The 21,679-nt window shown below is 38.8% G+C and overlaps 2 protein-coding genes across 4 annotated transcripts in view; one reads left to right on the top strand and one right to left on the bottom strand.

Moving 5' to 3' along the window:
- Positions 1–86: 86 nt before the first annotated feature.
- C3H1orf141 (chromosome 3 C1orf141 homolog) lies at positions 87–19,946 on the bottom strand. The gene is made up of 8 exons (XM_058176665.1): positions 19,866–19,946; positions 17,644–17,816; positions 16,398–16,507; positions 14,450–14,559; positions 11,807–11,873; positions 10,668–10,782; positions 2,342–2,537; positions 87–1,088 (listed from the first exon to the last, which is right to left on the bottom strand). The coding sequence occupies exons 1-8, from the start codon at positions 19,944–19,946 to the stop codon at positions 87–89; spliced, it is 1,854 nt and encodes a 617-aa protein (XP_058032648.1).
- IL23R (interleukin 23 receptor) overlaps positions 18,884–21,679 on the top strand; it is a 60,550-nt gene continuing 57,754 nt past the window's right edge. For all 3 annotated transcript variants that reach the window (XM_058178955.1, XM_058178951.1, XM_058178952.1), the window contains exon 1: positions 18,884–19,094. The gene's annotated coding sequence lies outside the window, so the exon portion shown is untranslated. The remainder of the gene's footprint in view (positions 19,095–21,679) is intronic.

Raw genomic sequence — 21,679 nt, 5'->3', positions numbered from 1 at the left:
AAATCTAATCCACCGTGTGCTGTGTACATATTTATTGTCAGTCCAAAAAACTTTTGACACAACAAGAAGTAACTCAGAGGTTGGAGCTATGTTGTTTTGCCACTGCTGCTTGTTCCAGGCCTTGAAAGGGATGGAGATTCTGAAGTAACAGGTGATGCTGTTGGTATACTTATCACAGTAGAAGGGTCTCCACTGCTCTTATCTTTTGAATATATGGCTGATTTCTCAGACTCCAGGCTTTCGTTATTTAAGTCTAGCAGGAAGGATGAATTTGTCGTCTCGCTAGATGTCTCTCCACTTTTTCTCAATGAAGACTCCAGATCCTGGGCTCTGAGTTCCATGTCAGCTGTAGTTTCATTTAAGAAGGGATCCTGGTCAGAGCTGCTTCTATCAGCTGATAGTTTGTCACTGGGCTTTCTCAAGGTACAATCCATTAAAAGGGGCACTTTACAGCCAACCAACCCCTCTGGAGCCTCACAAACTGGAATTGGTTTTGGGAAGGGTATGTAATCGACAATTGCTTTACTCTTTTTAAACCTTTCTTTACTTTTAGTCAGTGGTTTTTTCAAAAACTCTGCAAGTGAGGATTTTATTCTTGAGACAGTTGAGAGACTGGGTTCCACAAAACCTGTAGGTTTTTTTCCATCTGCCATAAGAATGTCTTTGTTACGCTGGGACATATTTTGAAGAATAGTTTTCTCGGTTACAACATGCCTGGTAATTCTTTTCGTGAAATGCCCGTGGGTTTTCTGAACCAAAGATGTCCCTTTCTGAGAATTTACAGAAAGTTTACTTAACTGCCTTTCCAAAGATAAAATCTGAATGGTAATGGGTTTTGATTTCCTAGTAATAGTGGGTTTTTTCTTTCTTTTTGCTGTCAGACTAGAATGAGGATATGTTTTACTTTTGATTATTGCAATGGATTCATCATAATTATTTTGTAGAACTGGATTCAGGTCCATACATGCTTCATTATCCTGATTCAAATAATCAAGTGTCTTCTTTCCATATAACAAAAGCCATTGATTCCAAGCAAAGTTCCCCCTGCTTCTTTCATGACAAACGATAGGAAAGGATTCACTCATTTTCTACAAAAAGAAAGAGACAGTGAAACTTTGATACCAATTAGTAGAATACAACTGTTACACATAGGGAGAGTTCATACTGACACCTGTATCTCTTGAAATTATTTAAAACTATCTGTTGCCTATTTCTTAAATTCCTGAAACCCCATTCATATAACTTTCAAGAAGTTCAAATTTATATCCAGACTTGCACAAACCCTGCAAAGAAATTTAAGCTTTAAAAGTTTAATCTTAAACCATAAATTGAAGTTTAGAGACAGCAATGGATCACACTTGGATTTTTCACATATAAATCCAGAATAGCCCTAGTACTATAGTAGTTGGATGTTTTGAATATTTTCTTTTTCAAAAGCGAAGTAAGTTAGTAAGTTTGTGGTTTAAAAAAAAAACAGTACCGTAGCCGAAATCTTCTAATTTATAATCTTACTTAATTATGGTACTTGGAGAGTAGGGGGGGAAAGCAAAATTTGATTTAAAGACAAATATCTATTACCCGGATGCACAAATTTTCAATGGAGCTTGGCAAGAAGATCCCCTCCCCCTTGAAGTTGTTTTGCAAAAAGTCTTCAATCTCTTCTTGTGTGTGAGGATAAAGTGATAATGCTTCACTATGCCTCTTATGTAAAACCACTTTGGTACAAAGCCTTTTCCAGCTATGGAAACTGCCATTGATGCTCAGAAACGATGTGAAGTTTCAACAATTCCAGTGTTTCCATAGTAGTAGGCAGTGCCACGTTGATGCAGAGCCAAGCCACCATAAGCCTATTTATCACCTTTTTCAACTATAAATACCTTCTACTACACTCAGGTAAATTTGCTCCCTAGGTTGGGTTTACCAATCATAAATTGGTAGAAATTCTCATGCATATTTATTCTGAATCTGAAGTCCAATTGGTTTCTGGGCAGGATTTAAAGTGATCCCATTAATTCATTTTGTAATCAGTTTCGTGCCCTAATTCTACCAAAGATTTCCAACTGTATAACTTTCATAATGCCAACCCATAATCTCCAACTTCATTTCTTGCACTGATATAAGTAACATATATCTTTCAGTAGCATAACACAAATAAAACTGATTGTGCTAATACATCTTCTGTATTAGATTCATAAAAGTTATTGTTTCCCTCACCTCCCCCCCAAAAAAGATCCATCATAAACTCAAGGAAATTTGGATTTTTGTGATAAAATGTTATTAGCTTACAAAATTTTAACAACAATAATGGTTAAAGAGCAAAGGGTAAGAAAACAGCGCATACCATTTGATTTTGTGATTCTGCTTGTGTACATCTAACACTGATTGTTTTGCCATTTGAATTTTCTAGTTCATCCATAATGCTCAGAGGCAGGAGAGGCATTTCCTTCTTTTTAAAACCACTTTTGTTGTCATAGATAAAGCCAGCCTCAATGTTTTGTCCATCATTAATTAAATAATCTTTGGGAAGATTGACTTTCCTTTAAAACAAGAAGATTAATAGTCAATAGACAATCAACATTTAAATGAATAATACTATATTACTAGTAGTTAATTCTTAGTTCCTGCTTAGATAGCAGGTGAAAATCACAGCTAGGGGAGCCTTTGTTCATCTCCAGCTACAGTTTCAATTGCAATCCTACTTGGGCTAATATCAGTGATTGGTTTCAAATTTTTTTACTACTGGTTCTGTGGGTGTGGCTTGGTGGATGTGGCATAGCTTGGTGGGCGTGGCTAGGTGGGCATGGCAGGGGAAGGTTACTGCAAAATCTCCATTCCCTCCCAATCAGCTGAGACTTGGGAGGCAGAGAATAGATGGGGGCAGGGCCAGTCAGAATTTTTACTACTGGTTCTCTGAACTACTCAAAATTTCCGCTACTGGCTCTCCAGAACTGGTCAGAACCTGCTGAAACCTACCTCTGACTAATATGCTATGAATACCACTCAGTTGGATTACTGGACTATACTATACGTGGGTTGGAGACAAACCAAACTCTACAGCTAGCAGAAAATACAGTAGAAGACTGTTAATCATCAAGTTAGAATAAGAATCTATTTTAAGTTCCTAATTGTTACCTGTTGGCTTTTGAGCCCAATACAAAAAAAAAGCTTTAAATCCCTGGTGTGGCAAAACATCTGGATATGTTAGGCAACATCTTGCAAGATCCTAATCTGCTGGCCTCATCTAGTTACCAAGGGAAGACTTGCTTCAATTTCCTTGACCATAAGGAAGTCAATTTATTAAGTATCTGAACACTACCTTTGTGTATCCTCTGTCAGCAAGGAGTAGGTCAGGATGCTGAATGTTTAGCAAGATACATCCATTTCCTTCTTGGCTGTTCTTTTCTCTTGAAAATAGGTTTGCCATATTGAATTCATTATGGCATACATAGGGAGCATGACATTTATGATTTTTTTTTTAATCAGAAGGAACTTTTGTGTGTATTTTTTAATGAGAGTTTCCACTGTACAAATAATATTGGAAACAGGCAGGGGTGAAATTCACTCACCTTCGCTACCCGTTCGCAAAGGTGAGCACGCGCGCCTTCTCCACACGTGCGCAGAGCCTTCTGCGCATGCACAGAGGGTCAAAAACAGGACTTGATGACGTCCGGGCGGGTGAGCAGAGCCTCCCACCGCCGGCACTACCGATTTTCCCGAGCCGGATAGAACCGGCATGTTTGTCATGTTTGTACAAATCAGAAGAAAAGCCTACAATTAAATAAGATCTTGGGATTTCAAGATGACAGCTTGTTGGAGAGACAATGGAGTTGTTTCAGTGGATATACTGTTTCAGATTTCTTCTTTCCCGACTATAGAAAAAAATGTTTTTAATCACCATTAATTTTCAAAAATCTGGCAAAACAGCAATTTTCCTTCTGTGGAGGTCTAGAAAACTATAGTCTTCAAGTATTCTCTGTAAGCCCTCTACAGTTTTGGGGTGAGTGGTGAGCAATGACAGTTAACTAAGTCATCTTTCAGGTTTTAATGAAAGTGTCCATTTATTTTATTTTTCTTTCATTATATCTCTTTTGAAGTCCTCTCTTTGATTTTGAGATTTATGAGTGTATGTTTCTATGATCTCAAAACTGTAATTATCTTTTCAAGCTGACTCTTTGGGTTTATTTTTTTCCCTTCTGACTGTTCAGTTATTAAACAGATTTTTGTAACAGCGTTAAAAGTTCATTTGCTTATTAAAGGGAAAAGGGCTGTTGTGAGTTATACGGTAATTGATCAACATACATAACAAGGGTTTTTATGAGAAGGTAGTATTCTTTTGTTTTACTAGTTTTCTGTGAGAAAACTAGAGAGAGACAGGGATTGATAAGAACAACTGTACACTATTAAAACTGTCCTGGGGGTTTGTCTGTGTCTGTTTGTACCTTCAAGTTAGCTCAAATGGTACATTACACTGCAATAATGTTTGGATCACGATAGCTAAAATCTATTAACTTAAAGAATGCATAACAATCCAGAACTTTTAATTTCTGTGGAATTGAAATTTCCATGATGTTCAGACCAATTTTATACATGAAGTCACAGCTGTTGTTGTTCCAATACTTCCTGTCAATTTCCCACAAGCAAAGTCAATGGAAATCCAGTAGGAAATATGACGTCATTCCCACATCTATTGATCATTCTGTTTAGGTAAGTAACTATTGACTTATTATTGAAGCCATCACATTATTTTAATTTTGATATATGCTCTTCTTAAATGATCTTAGATCTTCTTAGATGATTATTGGGACCATCCAGCATTGGGGTTAAAAAAACCTTATGATCAACCTAAATGTTAACCTATAATCCGATCACATCCTGTATGATCTTTCTCTCAAAGGATAACACAGCAGATCACATGGTTATCTAAGGTTCAATACTATGCCAATGAGAATTTTACCCATCTGTATTTTGGTTGTGATTCTCTTTGCCTTATTTGGATTTACTTTCCTACAGTCATCATCACTGCTGTCTGCCTATTGACAACTTCTATGTCTTTTAACTGCAAGAGGGAGCTCCAACATAAAGAATATCTACTTATGATTTTCAACATTTGTACTAGAAATGGTATAAAAAATGCCAGTTTTGATGTAAAAAATGCCAGTATTTTAAGTTTCTTTTTAAGAGTTTAATGAGTATAGCTAGGGTGTAGCGTAAAGTGACCAGATTTCAGCGATGGCAAAGCGGGACACCATTGACGGGGGGAGGGGGGGCTGCGCATGCATGCTGAGTCTTGCCATCTTCCTGAAGGAAGAGGAGCGGCTGCTGCTTCTCCGCTCTTCCAGGCAGGCTCGGCTCTCCTCTCGGCTCTTCCAGGCAGGCTTGGCTCTCCTCTCGGCTCTTCTCTTCCTCTCGGGTGAAGTCAAGCGGCGTCTCTCCTCCCTCTCGCGCCCCCTTCTCTGCCTCTCCCCCTTCTCCGCCTCCTTCTCTTGCGTTGCCACCTCCCATTTTCAGAATGGGAGTGAAACAAAAAAAAACTAGGACTTTTTGGAATTGCCGCGGGATGCGGGACAAATTAATAACAAGCGGGACTGTCCCACGAAAAGTGGGACGCCTGGTCACTATAGTGTAGCGTTAAGATCTGAAATTCCTTCAAGGCTTTTCTTTATTCCTTTTTGCTTCCAAGGTCCCTTCCAAACCTATTATTCTCTGTTCTCTATTATAGTATCTAAATGTTATCTAGAACCTGTATCTTACTCCAAACTGGATAATTTGTCTTACATAATATGTCTTACATAATGAAAAGACTTGAGTAGAAAATGACACACTAAGAAGAGAACAACATAATGAGAAGAGTCCAAACAGAATCATTAATTGATTTCTCTGTTGGTTTACCACAAATTAAAAATCCTCTTAAAAGTAGATTATGTATAGTAGAAAGTAGTATAACTAAATTAATTCAACAAAAACAATCAGATTTGAATGAAAAATTGCATTATTTTTAAGATAAATCTGAAAAATTAACAAACAATTTCAAATTAGAACTCAAGATAAAGAAATTAAAGATTTGCAAACAGAACACGAGGAACTGTTTTAGTTCAGAGAAATTAAATGATCAAGTTAAACAAGTCAGAAACTGAACCACGAACAGCTAAACAGGATTACAAAAATAATTTGAAGTTTAATGGGATATCCGAAGATTTAGGAAAGATGTTAATAGAGAAATGAAAAAATTACTTAAAACTAGTCTTGATTTGGATATGGATGAAGTTTTGGAGATTCAAGAAATTTAAGGAACAAATTCATAGCATGTAGAAGCAAATTGCTATATTGTGTTAGGGCAGTGGTTCCCAACCAGTGTGCCGCGGCACTAAGGGGTGCCGTGAGATCTTTTGAGGGTGCCGGGAACTTTTGAGCTACGGAGATTTTAAATATCTATTTCCTTATAAGGGTGCCGGGAACTTTTGAAAGGCTTTCCAAGGGTGCCTCAAACAAGAAAAGGTTGTGCCTCAAACAAGAAAAGGTTGGGAACCACTGTGTTAGGGGATCAGTGGTGGGTTGCCCCCGGTTTGGACCAGTTCTAAAACCAGAAAAACCAGGGGGAGGCTCCGCCCACCAACCCCGACATCATCAGAAATGCATGCACAGAAGCAAGTGTGCGTGTGTGATCCCGCTGCGAAACGGTGGTAAAGGTAAGTAGAGCCCACCCCTGTAGGGGATGTTGTTGGAAGGATTGAACAGAGCAAGTGTATATTCCCAGCAGGATCATCCAAAAATTAAATGTCATTCTAGCTTCCCAGCTAAAGTGAGTGGGCACCCATATTGGACAGTAGTGATCTAGGAAGATACTGGAGGCAGATGCTTGTTTAGTGACACTGGAAAAGGCATCACTCTGTACTCCACAGGAGAAGGCAATGGTAAACCACTCCTGTATTTTTACCAAGAAACCACATGGACACATGACTGACAATTATAATGCCAGATGACGGCCCTCTCAGATTGAATGGTACTCAACATGCAATACACCATCAAACCAGTGCATAGAAAAACCCAAGTAGTGCAAGTTCAGAAAATGTAGAGCGACCTGGCCCATAGAATTGCCAAGAGTCAAACACAACTGAATGGATAACATCAACAACAACATGCCTCTGAGGATCTTTCAGAGTGCAAATAGTGTTGATAAGGTGACTACATTAAAGCCTTCAGGATATTTAGTTGCTGATCTTCCCATATAGAAAAACAAAACTCAAATGTGCAAAGACAGAATTACAATGGGAACATGGAATATTAGTAGCAAAAATGTGGGGAAGCTTAACACAATGAAAGTCAAATGAATCAACTACACATTGACGTTTTAGGAATCCATGAATTGAGATGAACTGAACTTGGACACTTTCAATCAGAAGATCACACCACTTACTACTCAGGACATGAAAAGCCAGTGTTGGGACAGTGAGTTTTCATAAGTGAGAAGAGTATATGGTTATAATGCAATCAATGACCAAATAATATCTACCTGTGTTTCCCCAAAAATAAGTCTTATTTTTGTTCTTTTGGGCCCCAAATAAGTACTAAGGCTTATTTTCAGGGAAACACAATTTCAGGGTGATCAGCTGGCTGGGGTCCCTACTCCCAGCATGCACACAAGAGCCAGCAAGTGCGCATGGACCAACAGTATCTGGCAGCAGCTGCAGCCTGCCGTCACCTTGGTCAGCACACTCTGGGGCTGCATAGAGCAGAAGGCAGATGATCCCAACATGCCGCACAGGCTGCAGGCAAGCTTTGGCTGTCCACCACTCGGCTTTCTCATGGCCTTCATAGTGTGTCCAGATCACATGCCTCTCCCCATGCCTCTGCATCTGTCTGCTGCCAGTGCCACTGCACAAAGACAAGCCTGCGGGCAGCTGCCACTCTGGCCCGCCTTTCCCATGACCTATGCAGTGCGTCCAGATCGCCTGCCTCCCCCCTGCCTCTGCTTCTGCCTGCTGCTTGCACAGGTACTCAACTCACCTGTGCTGAACAGATATCATTGGCCCACATGTGCACTCCGCCTCCTATGCTGGCCAGCCCACCCTCCTTCACTAGAGCTTATTTTTGTGGTAGGGCTTATATTAGGCATAGTCTTGGAAATCGGGCTAGGCTTATTTTTGGGGTAGGTCCTATTTTCCGGGAAACTAATAGATTTTGTGACTAATATGACAATTATCCAGGTTTATGCTGCAATCACTGATGGAGGAAGTTGGTGAGTTTTATGATCAATTAAAAATTAGAAATCAGTAGAACCTGCGAGCAAGATGTGCTGCTTCTAGTTGGAGACTGAAATGCCAAAGTTGGAAATATTAAGGAGGAAAATGTAGTTCAACTCTCTGATCTAGGAAACTAAAAAGAAGCAATGAAAAAGACTTATCAGTTTAACCCAACTTGGAAACAATTTTTGGGTTATAATTCTATTATGGACTTGTATCACATCCAAAATTTGGATTTCTGTTATGGAAGAATAATAAAATCCCCATAGTGGAGGAATCAGATGTCAAAATTCACAGAAATGGCCAAACTGACCTGTTTGATCAGAGAAAAAGCAACAAACATTTCTGGAAGATTTAAAACATTATAAGGACTTTTTTGTTGAAAGAAGAAAGAAATGACATCATGATCTATTTCTCCAAATCACCTAAGAGCAAGACAAAAAGTAATGGGATGGAAGCTTAACAAAAAGAGCCAACCTAAAACTAAGGAGAAATTTGCTACCAGTGAGAATAATTAACCAGTGGAACAGCTTGCCTTCAGAAGTTGTGGCTACTCCATCCCTGGAGGTTTTTAAGAAGAGATTGGAAAGCCATTTGTCCAGAATGTTATAGGACCGTGATGGCAAACCTATGGTACGCGTGCCACAGATGGCACTTGTAGCCATATCAGTGGGCATGCGAGCTCATCTCCGGTGTGCCAGCTGATTTTTGGGCCTTCTGGGCCCACCAGAAATATGGAAAAAGGCTGTTTCCTGCCTCTGGAGGGCCTGAGGGATGGTGGGGAAGGCCCATTTTTCTCTCTCACCTGGCTCCAGAGCCTCTCTATGAGTCTGGGGAGGGTGAAAACTGCTTCCCCACCCCCTGAGGCCCTCTGGAGGTCAGAAACAGCCCATTTCCCAACTTCTGGTTGGACAGGAAATGACATTTTTTGCTGTTCCCAGCCTCCAGAGCCTCTCTAGGAGTATCTGGAGGCTGGAGACAGCAAAAAAGTCACTTCCTGTCCAACTGGAAGTTGGGAAATGGGCCATTTTTTGTTTCCGGAGGGCCTCCGGGGGAGGTGGGGAAGGATGTTTTCGCCCTCCCCAGACTCATACAGAGGCTCTGGAGCCAGGTGAGAGAGAAAAATGGGCTTACCGGACCATCGCATGCCAGGAGCTGGGGGGGGGAACCGGGGGTCACGGTCCCATGCATGGGGGCAGGGCACATAGAATTATGAGTGTGGGGATGCACGCGTCGACACCCCCGTCCCGGCACGCGATGGCAAAAAGATTAGCCATCACTGGTATAGGATCTCCTGCTTGAACAGTGGATTGGACTAGAAGACCTCCAAAGTATCTTTCAACTGTTATCCTGTATTCTGGATCTGAAGACTATGGATTAAATGAGCTAGATGGATTTGCTTAATATCTAATGAAGGAAGGACAATAAAATTGTAATTATCAGTTGAGAAAGTCAGAAATCACTTACAAATTTCTTAAGTTTACCTTTTTAAGACTTGCACTTACTTGTTTTCTTTTTTTGATTTGTCTCTTATTTCTATATAAAGAAAATGTCGGTTTCTTTTAACATTAAGTCTTAATATTCTAGCTTTCAATGCTGTGTTAAATAAGAATAGACTTCAGTGTTGTTGTTGTTAGTTAGGGTTAGGGTTCTCTGTCGTCCCCTTCTTCTTTTGCCCTCAATCTTTCCCAGCATTAGGCTCTTCTCCAGTGAGTCCTTCCTTCTCATTAGGTGGCCAAAGTATTTCAGTTTCATCTTCAATAAGACTTCAATAGGTAGGAAGAAATTATTATAATTTTTCATTTTATTTTATGATTTAGATGTGCTGTTTGAAGGGAAGGGAAAGGAAAGGCTTTCTTCACAGAACTGATGGAGAGATGATGCCACAGACTTTTCTACTTTTTACTCTACTTTTAAATATGCATGTCAATACACAAGACCTCATAAATTCTATATTTTTATTAATAATTGCCTCTAAAATTTATTTGCTATAATAAGCGTTGGTTTTGTCTTGAAAGAAGCACAATATAAATGACCCCTAGATTCAGGGTTCAGCTAATTAGTCTCAGAACTATTGCTTGTTCAGGTAAGATTTTCAGGATTTATTTATTTATTATGAGATGCCATGCCTAAAGGTGATTCTAAGTGGCTTACAATCCTAAATTTACATTTACATGTGTAAGTAAATTTGGGGCTTGTAAGGTTGTTGGTTTTTTCTGGAAAGGGGAAATTAAAGGAATCCCCATTTCCTTTTACAGTGGGACTGTGTCTTAACTGACTTTATATCACATCCTTGCCAGTTCCATCCCTCTGATGTGGGATAAAGAACAACATTCAAACATGTCTACCAGTAAACATAAAAATGAAAAATGATCTACAGCTCTCATTTTAAAGAAAGAAAATATTTTTCTAATTATGCTTAATTACCTTTCATCCTGGCCAATTGATCGCAAATGCTCACTTGTACCAACTATGAATTTATTTTCCATTCTCAGATCTTGAGTAGGTTCCCTTCTGGCCTCAGATTGATTTATAATGTCATCTGAAATAGGAGTAGGTTTTATTTCAAAAATACAGTGCTATCAGCAAATAGAAGCCATTTGTTTCTTCACACACAAAAATGCCTAGTGTAATCATCTCACTTGGAGATTCTCATCCTAATGCCTTTTAGATATTTTGCACTACAACTGATTTGCAGCCAGCATAACTTTTGGTTGAGAAACCAAGTTAGGGAAAATTGGCTTACAGTTGGATGGACTTGGGAAAAAAGTGGAGAAGATATAACTAAAGGGAAGCATAACTATGATTAAGAGATTGATCTGGGGATTGATTCACATGCTAGCGCAATGTCCAAACTACAAGTTGTTTACCCTGTGGAGCCAGTGAGTCACAAAGACAGTTTCAGGCCTTTGGGGAATTTGTTTGCATTTTAAGATTAGGCTAACTCACATCTATGAATGTTTTCATCCAGAATTAAATCTGTCATTTTGGGGAAATGTGTTTGGATTGGCATCTTGTTTACTCTAATGTTTGAGTTAGTCATTGAAAATATTCAACATTATCAGTAACATTTGAGCGGAAGAAAATCTCCAGCATTAGTCTTAATTTGTCTGTATTTGTTCATTAATTAATTAATTAACTAATCCATTCATTCATTCATTCTCTTCTCTGGTCCACTTCTTGTGGCTGGTTCCTTCACTTCCAAACTTTGCAACCTATTGTTGCTTATTCTTGTAACGAAGTTACAAGCAACAAACTTCTTTGAATCAATCATACATATTGAAATAGATGATTGTAATAAAATATTATGTCTTTACATTTATTTTAAATGCATCAGTCATAGAAAATAAAGTACATTTAAATAAATAAATCCTAATCCAAATGCTATTTGCTCAGGAATCCAAGCTAATCTTTTTCAGCCTTTGAAGTTCAGTCTTAAGATATACAACGCTAACACAATTTTTTCAACTGTATTGAATATCTGAACCAGTCCTCTCATTCCTGAAATCTATGTGTTATTTAAATGCATTTGCTGTGGTTCATAATGAGTATTTATTTTCTCCAACCTTTTGTCTCTCTGACAGATGTCTCTCCATCCCATTTAATACAGGTTCTTGCAGGCAACAAATTCAACTGGAAAAGATGTGCAACATGTTCAAAATATCACTAGAGGTAGAGATGGTGCCTGATGTAATGTTATCATGCAAAGGTGCTTTCACATATCATGAATGACCATTGTTATTCATGCACGATCATCTTGCTTAGTGTTACAGGCAAGGAAGCCATATCTGTGTTATGCGATAAACCACTTATATGCTCCAACTCATGTGACCCATTGTTGGGTTATCTGTAATTTCCTTCCTTCAACTTCCTTCCATGATCGACAGTGAATTTCACTGAAGTCTAGAGGCATAGATTTTCATTACAACTGTTATCAACTTGTGCAAAACAAGGCATCACTTTTTGATATTCCACTTTTCTTAATATGGGAAAATTCTCAGAAAATCTCTTTTAAACAGTTCTGATATCATTGTTGTCATCAGCCATTCAGTTGTGACCAACTCCACTCAACGGATCTGATATAGCAGATTCCTATTTGCAGGAGCATTTTAAAATGGCATTTTTCCAGACACATACTTGAATGTACTCTCTTACATAATTGCATAAACCCGCTTTGAAATGGCAATATTGAAACAGAGAACATGTACACTGTTATTTTCTGTTTGCTTACAGGGACTTGTTGAAAGAGCTCATTATCTATTATTATTCACTTTTTCTGGCTAGTCATCAGATTTTTATCTCTCTCTTTCTCCTTGCTGTCTCCAGCTAACGTGACCATAGCAAAGTTAATGAAAGCTCAACTGCTGGAATTTAAATCAGATTGTGATCATGTCTTTTTTTTTTTAGTGTTAATTACACCAGGGTTAAATGGGTAATTTCATTTTAGTTGCTATCTTATACATATAGTCTATGTATTAATTTCAATTAACAGATATATTTGTTTGCATGAGCTATCTATTCAGGAGTGTCCATTGGGCATGCTCAAAAAGGTTAGGATGGTGGCCATGACTGAGAGCTTTGATCATACCATTACAGCCACCATCTTGACTTTTTTTAACCACACTTTCCAGAAACTGTATTATCCAATCTTCTATGCCTAAAACATCAACCATTTCCTTAAATTTAAGAAAGATGATGAAAAGGGAGAAATCGTACAGTTATTGCTAACCTATCATAAGGAAAAATATACCTTCATCCTTTTGAACATTAATACTTTATACCATTATCTTTTATCTTGGGAAAGAAATCCAAAATGTGTTCTTTTTACCTCACAGTGTAATACGGGAGAGCCAATTTTGTGTAGTAGTTAAAGGCTAGAAACCAGGAGATATTAAGTTCTAGTCCCATCTTAGGCACAAAGCCAGCTGAGTGACTTTGGGCTAGCCACTCTCTCTCAACCCTACAAAACAGGCGATGGTATGCCACTTCTGAAAATGTTGCCAAGAAAATGGTATGAGTGGGAATCAAGACCGATATGAAGGCACAAAAAAGAAGAATGGGGTAATCAGAGGCAAAATTATGGCATTTCAGCAAACAACTGAGTGTAAAACAAAATATTCAAAGGAGAGTAAAAGAATAATTCATTTTACTTTTGTGCATGCAGGCTTTATGACTGATACATTGATTAGAAATATTCCACTGTCAATAATAAAAGCTTGAATATTGCAACTATGTGAAGATTTGATAGGGAGTTTCAGTTCAAAGGTAGTTTGATTAAACTCTTTGAATCAAATTAATTTTTTTCAGTTGGGTCATTGATCCGGATCAAATTATTGAATTAAACTTGTTGTCCCTGGATTGATTTGAAGGGTGGTAGCCTTCACACATGTGTTGAAAGGCTCCCCCCCCCACTAAAATTGTTTGAATCAAGAATCTAATTCAGAGATTTGACTCAAATCAACCCAGAGACCCAAATCAAGTCAATAGTTTACATTGAATTGCTTTTGATTATTCAAGTCTAAACAATGTGATTCAGTATATTGCATTCAGCTTTTTGGTTGTTGGTATGTGAACAAGATTATGTTGGCTTACAAATAATTGCTAGATTTGATGTGCCAATTTATGTATACAGTAATAGTGTGATAACCTTGGGGTAAAACTAAAATTTTGGATGAATTTGAGAAAAACTGGCACAAACTGAGTGGCACTGACCTCAGCATTAGTATGGATAATATAAGCTATATCTTCTTTATCTTATTATAATTTTTTAGGTGGAAGTTTTGATAGAATGAAGCTGTGGTGGATGTTATTACTTTATATCTATCTGGGAGAACAGTGGCATATGGATGATTATGATTTGGAATGAAAGAAGCAGAAATGGTAGAATTTAACTGAAATGAAAGAAAAGATGAAACAAAACTGAGATCATCACATGACCAGCTATGAAAAAGAAATGAAAAAAATATGTTTAAAAAGGCATTTTGCTGAATATTCTCCTAAATTGTAGTGGCATCAGATTTCATTTATTCTTTTATCATTTTTGAGATTGTGCTTTGTAGGTTGATTTGAATTTTTTAGGATTTTCTAAAAAAATAAAAGAAAAATTAAATCTTGACATACGAGAGCAAGGGGCATACATACTGGCATCATGTGATAAATTCTCTGGTGTTTTTTTTTAAAGGTATGACATTCTCAATAGTACAACTTACATCTGATAATGTTTCTGGTATTTTCTGAACTTCTGAGGTGGAATAAGCATTTTTTTGCTTTAATTTTTGTTTCAGGATTAAGAAGCTTCCATCTGCAGTCTTCAAGTTAGCTTTTAGAAATACATTATGAAAACAAAAGCCAGAATAAAACAGGAATAAATATCACGCAGCATAATGCAGAGGCCTATTAGGAAAAAACAAGGCTGAGCTTGCCTTAAAGAGGGCTTCTTTACATGACCTTGGCATCAATCTGGAATGCTCAGATGTCCAAACAACATACTTAATTGGTTTTTGAGAAATCAGATATTTACTCCAGGTGGAAATTATGGCAAGTGAAATCTAATATCTGAAGATCAGGTTGGACAAAGTTGCTCTACAATTAGAAAACACATTACTGAATTTAGGGAAATTTATAAATGCTAATGCCAGCTACATGTTCAAGAAAATTTGGTGTTTCATTATATGTACTCAAAGGGATTATGTAATACTTTGCAAAGATTTTATCAGCAATGTTTAAAAAGTACTATCCCACATCAAAAAAATTGCTGATGTCAGATGGATTGTAAAAAGAAGTACATAGAATTTAAAAAGTAAAATTTTTATATTATAACAGGAAATGTAAATGAGTGGCACTTTATTTCAACCACAATCTTCAAATTATATAGAATTTGAATATATATCTCATATGGCAAACTTCTCTTTTCCCAGATTCCCAACACCAACATTGGCGTAGGCTTTAAAAAAGGAAAGACAAAAGCCATAGAAAGCAGCAGGAGGGGAAGAAATGAGTTAAAAATTGGGGAAGATAGGTAAGTAAGTAGGTAGAACACAGCGGGGTGGTGGGAGAGATAGGGGGAGAGGAGAGAGAGTGATTTAAAATTTAGAATCCTTCATTAATTATAAAATAATGATCTTGATACCTTGCAAGTTTGGGATTTCCACTCCATGGTAAACTATTACTTTATGGCTTAGTGCTTAAAATGTGATTTTCTTAGTGAGGTCACATAGTTTTTCCTTTTTTCAACCAAATCAATTTTATACATAAAGGATAGAACTGCAGTCAGAACTTTGCTGGGCTTTGCTTCTTGCTTTGCACAAACCCCTATGATATCTAGGTGCTTTTTAAAAATTAAATTGTTTGGCATATTTATTTCTTTATTTCTTGTCCAAGCCAAATTCCAACAAAATAATTTACTTCCTTTTGGTATATGAGGGCTCATACAAATTCATTTATTATTTAAGGGACTGCAAAGCTTGAGAATATCTGGCTTAATGTATTATGTGAACCCAGCTTTCCTGGTTTTAAAAAAATATTATTTACAATTTAGTGCAGAGGTTCTTAATCTGCGGTTCATGGATCCTCTTGGGGTTTATAAGCAGATTTCAGGGGATCCACAAGCTTAGATGTGGAAAAAATTGCAAGTTGATTTTCACTAATTCATTTTAAGCATTTAAATATATTTTTCTGAAAAGGGGTCCATAGTTTTATCAGATTCTTAAAAGGGTCCATCCCAGAGGTGGGTTTCAGCAGGTTCTGACCAGTTCTGGAGAACTGATAGGGGAAATTTTGAGTAGTTCGGAGAACCGGTAAATACCACCTCTGACTGGCCTTGGCCCCCATCTATTCTCTGCCTCCCGAGTCCCAGCTGATCAGGAGGAAATGGGGATTTTGCAGTAACCTTCCCCTGTGCCCATCAAGCCACACCCACCAAGCCACATCCACAGAACCGGTAGTGAAAAAAATTGAAACCCACCGCTGGTCCATCCCCCAAAAAGGTTAAGAAACCTTGATTGAATGGAACATGTCATCCCAGGCAATTGTGATTTATTGCATAAACATCGGTTAAGTAAACTGTGGCTGACAATGATTGAAAAGCCAGGCATAGATTCCAATTAAAAACTTACTACATAAATATAATGAATATGTCTTTCAGATCATTTGCCTTACATTTCAGATAACTTGGAGCGCTAGATGGCCTCACAGCAGATTTGCCAGAATAAATATTCCTAGAGAAGTGTGTTGATAATGCAGAGCTTGAAGTACTAGGAATATCCCAGCTGTAAAATACAAAATTGGTTTAATGTACATGTCCTGCAACAATTCGAGAAAAGAACTTCAATAATTTGAGAACATTTAGGGTAGATTTACACACACACACTTGCCTGGAATTAGTTTCTAAAGAGCTCACAGGCCTCTGTAAACAAATATTTATTTTTTATTTATTAAATTAGGAACTGAAGGTGTATAGATAGTGCTCTCTCCTCCTCTTTCCCCCCACCCCCCAACTACAGTCCTGTGAGGAAGGTTGAACAGAGAAAGTATGAGTGACCAAAAGTCAGCCAACGAGCTTTCTCGGATAAGGGTGTTCTATGTGGATAAATATCTCAAAGCTATTTCTCCTACTTTTGCAGTGGTTGCATTGTTCATTATTGCATTGCATTGCATTGCATTGCATTGCATTATATTGTACTGGTTCCTTGGTGAAACCTGATTGTCTTTACATCACATCAGCTTTCCTGGCTTGCCAATTCCAGCCAGCCCAAGTTCTGAAAGATCTGCACTGATGTGACCAAAAATATGCACATAGTACAAAGTGAATTTTATTTATTTTATTTATTTAATCAGATTTTTATACCGCCCTATCTCCCGAAGGACTCAGGGCGGTTTACAGCCCAATAAAATACAAATATCATACAAGGTAAAACATTAATTAAAAAACTTATTTAAATAGGCCAGAAATTTAAAATTACAATTAAAATACTAAAACCCCATTACCTAAAAATTAATAACTAACCCCAGTTAAAATTAACTAAAACTTTTAATCCAGTCCCGCTTGGATAAATAAATGCGAATATGTGTATGAGGCGTATGTGCACAAGCAGTTTGGTTTATATCACTATTGCATGGAGTGGCAATAAAATAATCTTATTTCTCCTTCAGCAGTGTTGAGTGTCGTGGTGATTCTTGGTTCCTTTTATTCAGCTTTGTGATGCTGATGGTAGTGAAGCTGAAAATATGGAGTGGATTTATGGAATTACCCTGAGCTGCTCTGGAAGATCTTTCATAAAACCTTCTGCTACTTTTAAAATGTGGCTCTTAACATGCCACTCAGCACTCATTGTGGTCTTGACAGAAGTGATCAATACATGGCAAAACTGCAATACCCGCTCAGATCAGATCAAAGAAGTCTTACCTTTCAGACGGCATAGTTGAATTCTGCTCCTTTTCTATAATGTATGAATTATGTAAAGACGGAATTGCTGGAATACTTGATTTCTTAGTTGTAGGTTCATAAAACAATTTAAAATCAAATGTCAATGGAGTTCTGTGATAGGGTTTTAATTGTACTTTCCCAAGATTCTGACACTGATTTAAACACACACACACACATGGAAATCATTAGTATCTAGCTTGTAAACTCACTTTTCACTACTATGTAAAGCACCAAGGTAATTTTTAAAAATATTAATACTTATACAGATTGTGTGAGTAGCTATCTACAGTATCATGTAAGTCCTTTTTAAACTAGCCCTATCAGGAAAGAGGCAGCCTGGTATTCAAAAGGTTCATTTTTAAAGGCATAAATAAATACATACAAATGAAGGTAACATTTTAGAGAATACACAGAGGTAAACAACAAATGCAAATCATCCAATGCTGAAATTGCATTCCAATCAGAATGGGGCAAAAGATTCATCCTCTGCTCCGCAATCCCAAATATTCCAGAACAGGGTTTTTTGTGGGATGTATGAAGAATGACAAGAGATGAAGACAAGAGTGTCCATAGGATGTAGTGGGAAAAATCAAGATGGCGGCCACAACTCTATCCATTTTTATGTGATGCACATAAATAGAATTTCAGTTGCACAGTCATAGCCACCATCTTGGCATTTTTTTCACTTTGTGGATCCCAGGGAGGGGAAGACTCACTCCTTTCCAGGGTTGAAATCTAAATTTTTTTGCTACCTACTCTGTGGGTGTGGCTTGGTGGGTGGGTGTGTCCTGTGACTGAGTGGGCGTGGCCAACTCAATGTCACTCACAGCCATGCCCACTCAGTCACAACTCCCCCACCAAGCCACGGCCACATAACCCAGTAGGGAAAAAAAATTCTTTTCCCTTTCCCTCGCCACCTGTTCTCCCTTCACCTAGGCCCCGGAGCCCCCACTTGCCTCAACGGGGTCGGGGAATGTACCATTCCCCGACTCTAGCGTTTCTCCAGAGCTGCCGCCCACTCACCGCCCGCTTGCCACCTCCTCACCCTTCGCCTTTGGTCAGGGCCCAGGGCCGCCCCATTCCCTGAGGCCCTGGAGTCGCCCCTTGCTCGTCGCTTCCTCAACCGGGAAGCCGCTGCCCACTCTTCCTTTGCCACGCGGCATATACTTACTTTCTTCCAGCGGCTGGCTGCCGGGAAAGGCAAGCATCCAAAAGTTACCGGAGTTCCTCTCCTTGAATCTGCCACCTTGTTCTATGCGCTGGCTGCGCAAGCGCACACCCAACCTGCCGCTGATAAATAAATGAAATAAACGGGTGTGTGTTTGCGCAGTCGGTGCATAGAAAACGCAGCAAAGGCGGCAGCAGATTCAAGGAGAGGGACTCTAACTTTTGGACTCTTGCCTTTCCTGGCAGCCAGCCACTGGAAGAAAGTAAGTATATGCTGCGTGGCGAAGGAAGAGCGGGCGGCGGCTCTGGGACAAGGCTGGTGTCGGGGAATGGTGCATTCCCCGACCCGGTTGAGGCAGGCGGCAAGCAGGGGGTGGTTCCGGGGTCTCAGGGGAATGAGGTATCCCTGGGCCCTGACCAAAGGCGAAGGGGGAACAGGCGGCGAGCGGGCAGCAAGTGGGCGAAGGAAGAGCGGGCGGCGGCTCTGGGGAAAGGCCAGAGTCGGGGAATGGTGCATTCCCTGACCCGGTTGGGGAAGGTGGCGGTTCCGGGGCCTCGGGAAATGGGCTCCGGCCCCAGACCTGAGGGCGAGCAGGTGGCGAGCTACCTTCCCGGTGTTCCGGTGTTGCAAAGGCTGGACTGCGGGCCGTGGACTGGTTCAGGGGCGTGGCCAGCCGGCGATTGCTACTGGATCGGCGAATCAGAACCAAACTCCGCTACCTACTCGCCCGATCCAGTCCGATCTGGTAGCATTTCACCCCTGCTCCTTTCAGTTCTGCTGATAGAAGCAATGACATTGTTCAAATGGGAACCCAGTTATGAAACATTAATTGTTCTCAGTAAAGCTGAGAGGTACTTTTATGTTTCACTCCATATTTTATTTATGCACAGGAAGTTTGAATCAGTTCTGAGAATCCTACTGAATCCACGTTCCTGTGGTTTTCTTGAAGCTCATAGGAAAAAACATACTGTATGTTCTAAAAACTGAATCACAAATATTTCTGCTGTATATTATCTCAAAAGTTATCTCATACCTCCACCATGTCATATTTGCTCAGTTTTTTCTTCTCATATCGCTTCAACACATCTAGTTTTACTAGTACTCTCTGAGCCATGTTTACTCTTCATTTTCTATAGAGACAGCAGTTCTTTAATTCTGAAAGAAATAAAATAGATAAAACTCTGAAAAAGCGTTGTATAAGAATCTATTGTCCTCAGGAACAAAAATCTTCCCCTTTTAGGGATTATTTTATGAAGCTGGCCTAGTTGATGCCGTATCCATGAAACTTTGCAAGCAAAGTTGCAAATCCATAATGCTAAAATATGCAATCAAAGTTTAACAGAAAGATTTTAGCTAAAGGGATGTCACTTCTTTAAAAACAAAAGTCTGTGGACATGCAGAATGTATCTCTTACATCTTCAGAAAAGAAGGCAGAGGCCAGACTCTGGCTCTTAATTGTCATTTACTGTCCTGTCACCTGAGGACAGATACCGTCAGATAATTAAGTTTTATTGAATGAGTTCCTTTATAAGCTAATTACAGTCATATGTCTTTCTCCACATAAAGTGTTAAATGGATCAGGTAACTCCTGACATTAAACAACATTTATGGATGTGGAGTGCCAAACTGATCTAGGTAGAGCTCCTACGCCGCCAATGGAGCAGCACATAAGGGATCTTCTAAATCAAATGTAAGTGAAGTTCTGTTATATGTGTATGAAGAAGGTTTTAGAACCTTCCTCACAGAAGAACCTTTCCCCTGGCGATGGAAGTGCCCTCCTTTCCATGGGACTAGAGGAGAAATATCAAAACAACACCCTATCCACACCAACAATGGTGTTCCTGTCAGGATGGAGAGGTAGGAGTAACTCACCATGTGCTACTTGATAAGAATTTTAAAACCCTGGCTGAAGTTTATCTTATTAGACCATCGCTAGTGGGCTTCCCAGGTCATTTCTGTGCATCTTTCTTATGTTCTGACAACAGCTCCGTCATAAAGTAATCTAGGTACATTTTGTGTGGGGGCATGTAAGATCAGGAAGATGCTGGTTCCTCCAAAATGTCATCAATAACTAGGTTGATTTTCCTTAGACAGTTTTTTGTCCCTTTCCTCCGAAGCTTCCCTATAATTTTCTTACATGCATGCTTTTATGTTGGGTCAGGATTTTTAGAATCACTTTTTTATGAACTGATAGTCTCCTATCATACGCATTGCTTGGAATATTTTATAAATTAATTTTTAGTGGTTCAAAGTTTACCCAGATAGTATCCATTTTGTCTTCATCTGGAATTAGGCTCCCAATTACATATTCTTATAGCTCTGAATTTATACTGTTCTACTATTTACTATACTATCCAAATAGTATAAAGTTAACTATACTCTGATTGTTTACACTATGTTCCACCCATTTTATCATGTGACCTATTTTTTAAAAAAGTGTGATGGTCTATGTTGGCCATAGTTCATAATCAGGTTTAAATTTCAATAACCCAAGATGCATGTGCTGTCCCCACTGCAACTTTACATGTGTTATTTTAATCAGCATCTCATTAAGACATTTCATCTACCTTATCAAAAATCACTCCATGTAAAGTATGGCTAGATCAGTCCAAACCTTCAATTCGGAATCTTCAATCCTGAAATCTTCTAGCACACAGAAAACCCTAAGAAGCAACTTGATCCAAAGGGCTCCTAGGTTCTTTCTTTGCAACAAACATCCTAGGGATCCTCATCTTCAAGATGTGATCCCAAGTTTAACATTTCTCTCTATCCACTGGGATACAATTATTGTTTAACTTTTCATTCAGTATATTCTCTTGCAATCTCTCCATCATTTCATTATCTCTG

This window comes from Ahaetulla prasina, chromosome 3 (genome assembly GCF_028640845.1).
Source record: "Ahaetulla prasina isolate Xishuangbanna chromosome 3, ASM2864084v1, whole genome shotgun sequence".
NCBI lineage: Eukaryota > Metazoa > Chordata > Lepidosauria > Squamata > Colubridae > Ahaetulla > Ahaetulla prasina.
The sequence above is the reverse complement of the archived record's forward strand: the minus strand, read 5'-3'. Positions and strand labels throughout refer to the sequence as shown.

Coding starts and splice junctions, on each gene's coding strand:
- C3H1orf141 (XM_058176665.1), bottom strand. CDS start 19,946: ATGGCTCAGAGAGTACTAGTAAAACTAGATGTGTTGAAGCGATATGAG. Junction 14,560..16,397: donor CGCTCCAAGTTATCTGAAAT/GTAAGGCAAATG, acceptor TATTTCTAAAAG/CTAACTTGAAGACTGCAGAT. Junction 1,089..2,341: donor CAGAATCACAAAATCAAATG/GTATGCGCTGTT, acceptor TTCTTTTTGTAG/AAAATGAGTGAATCCTTTCC.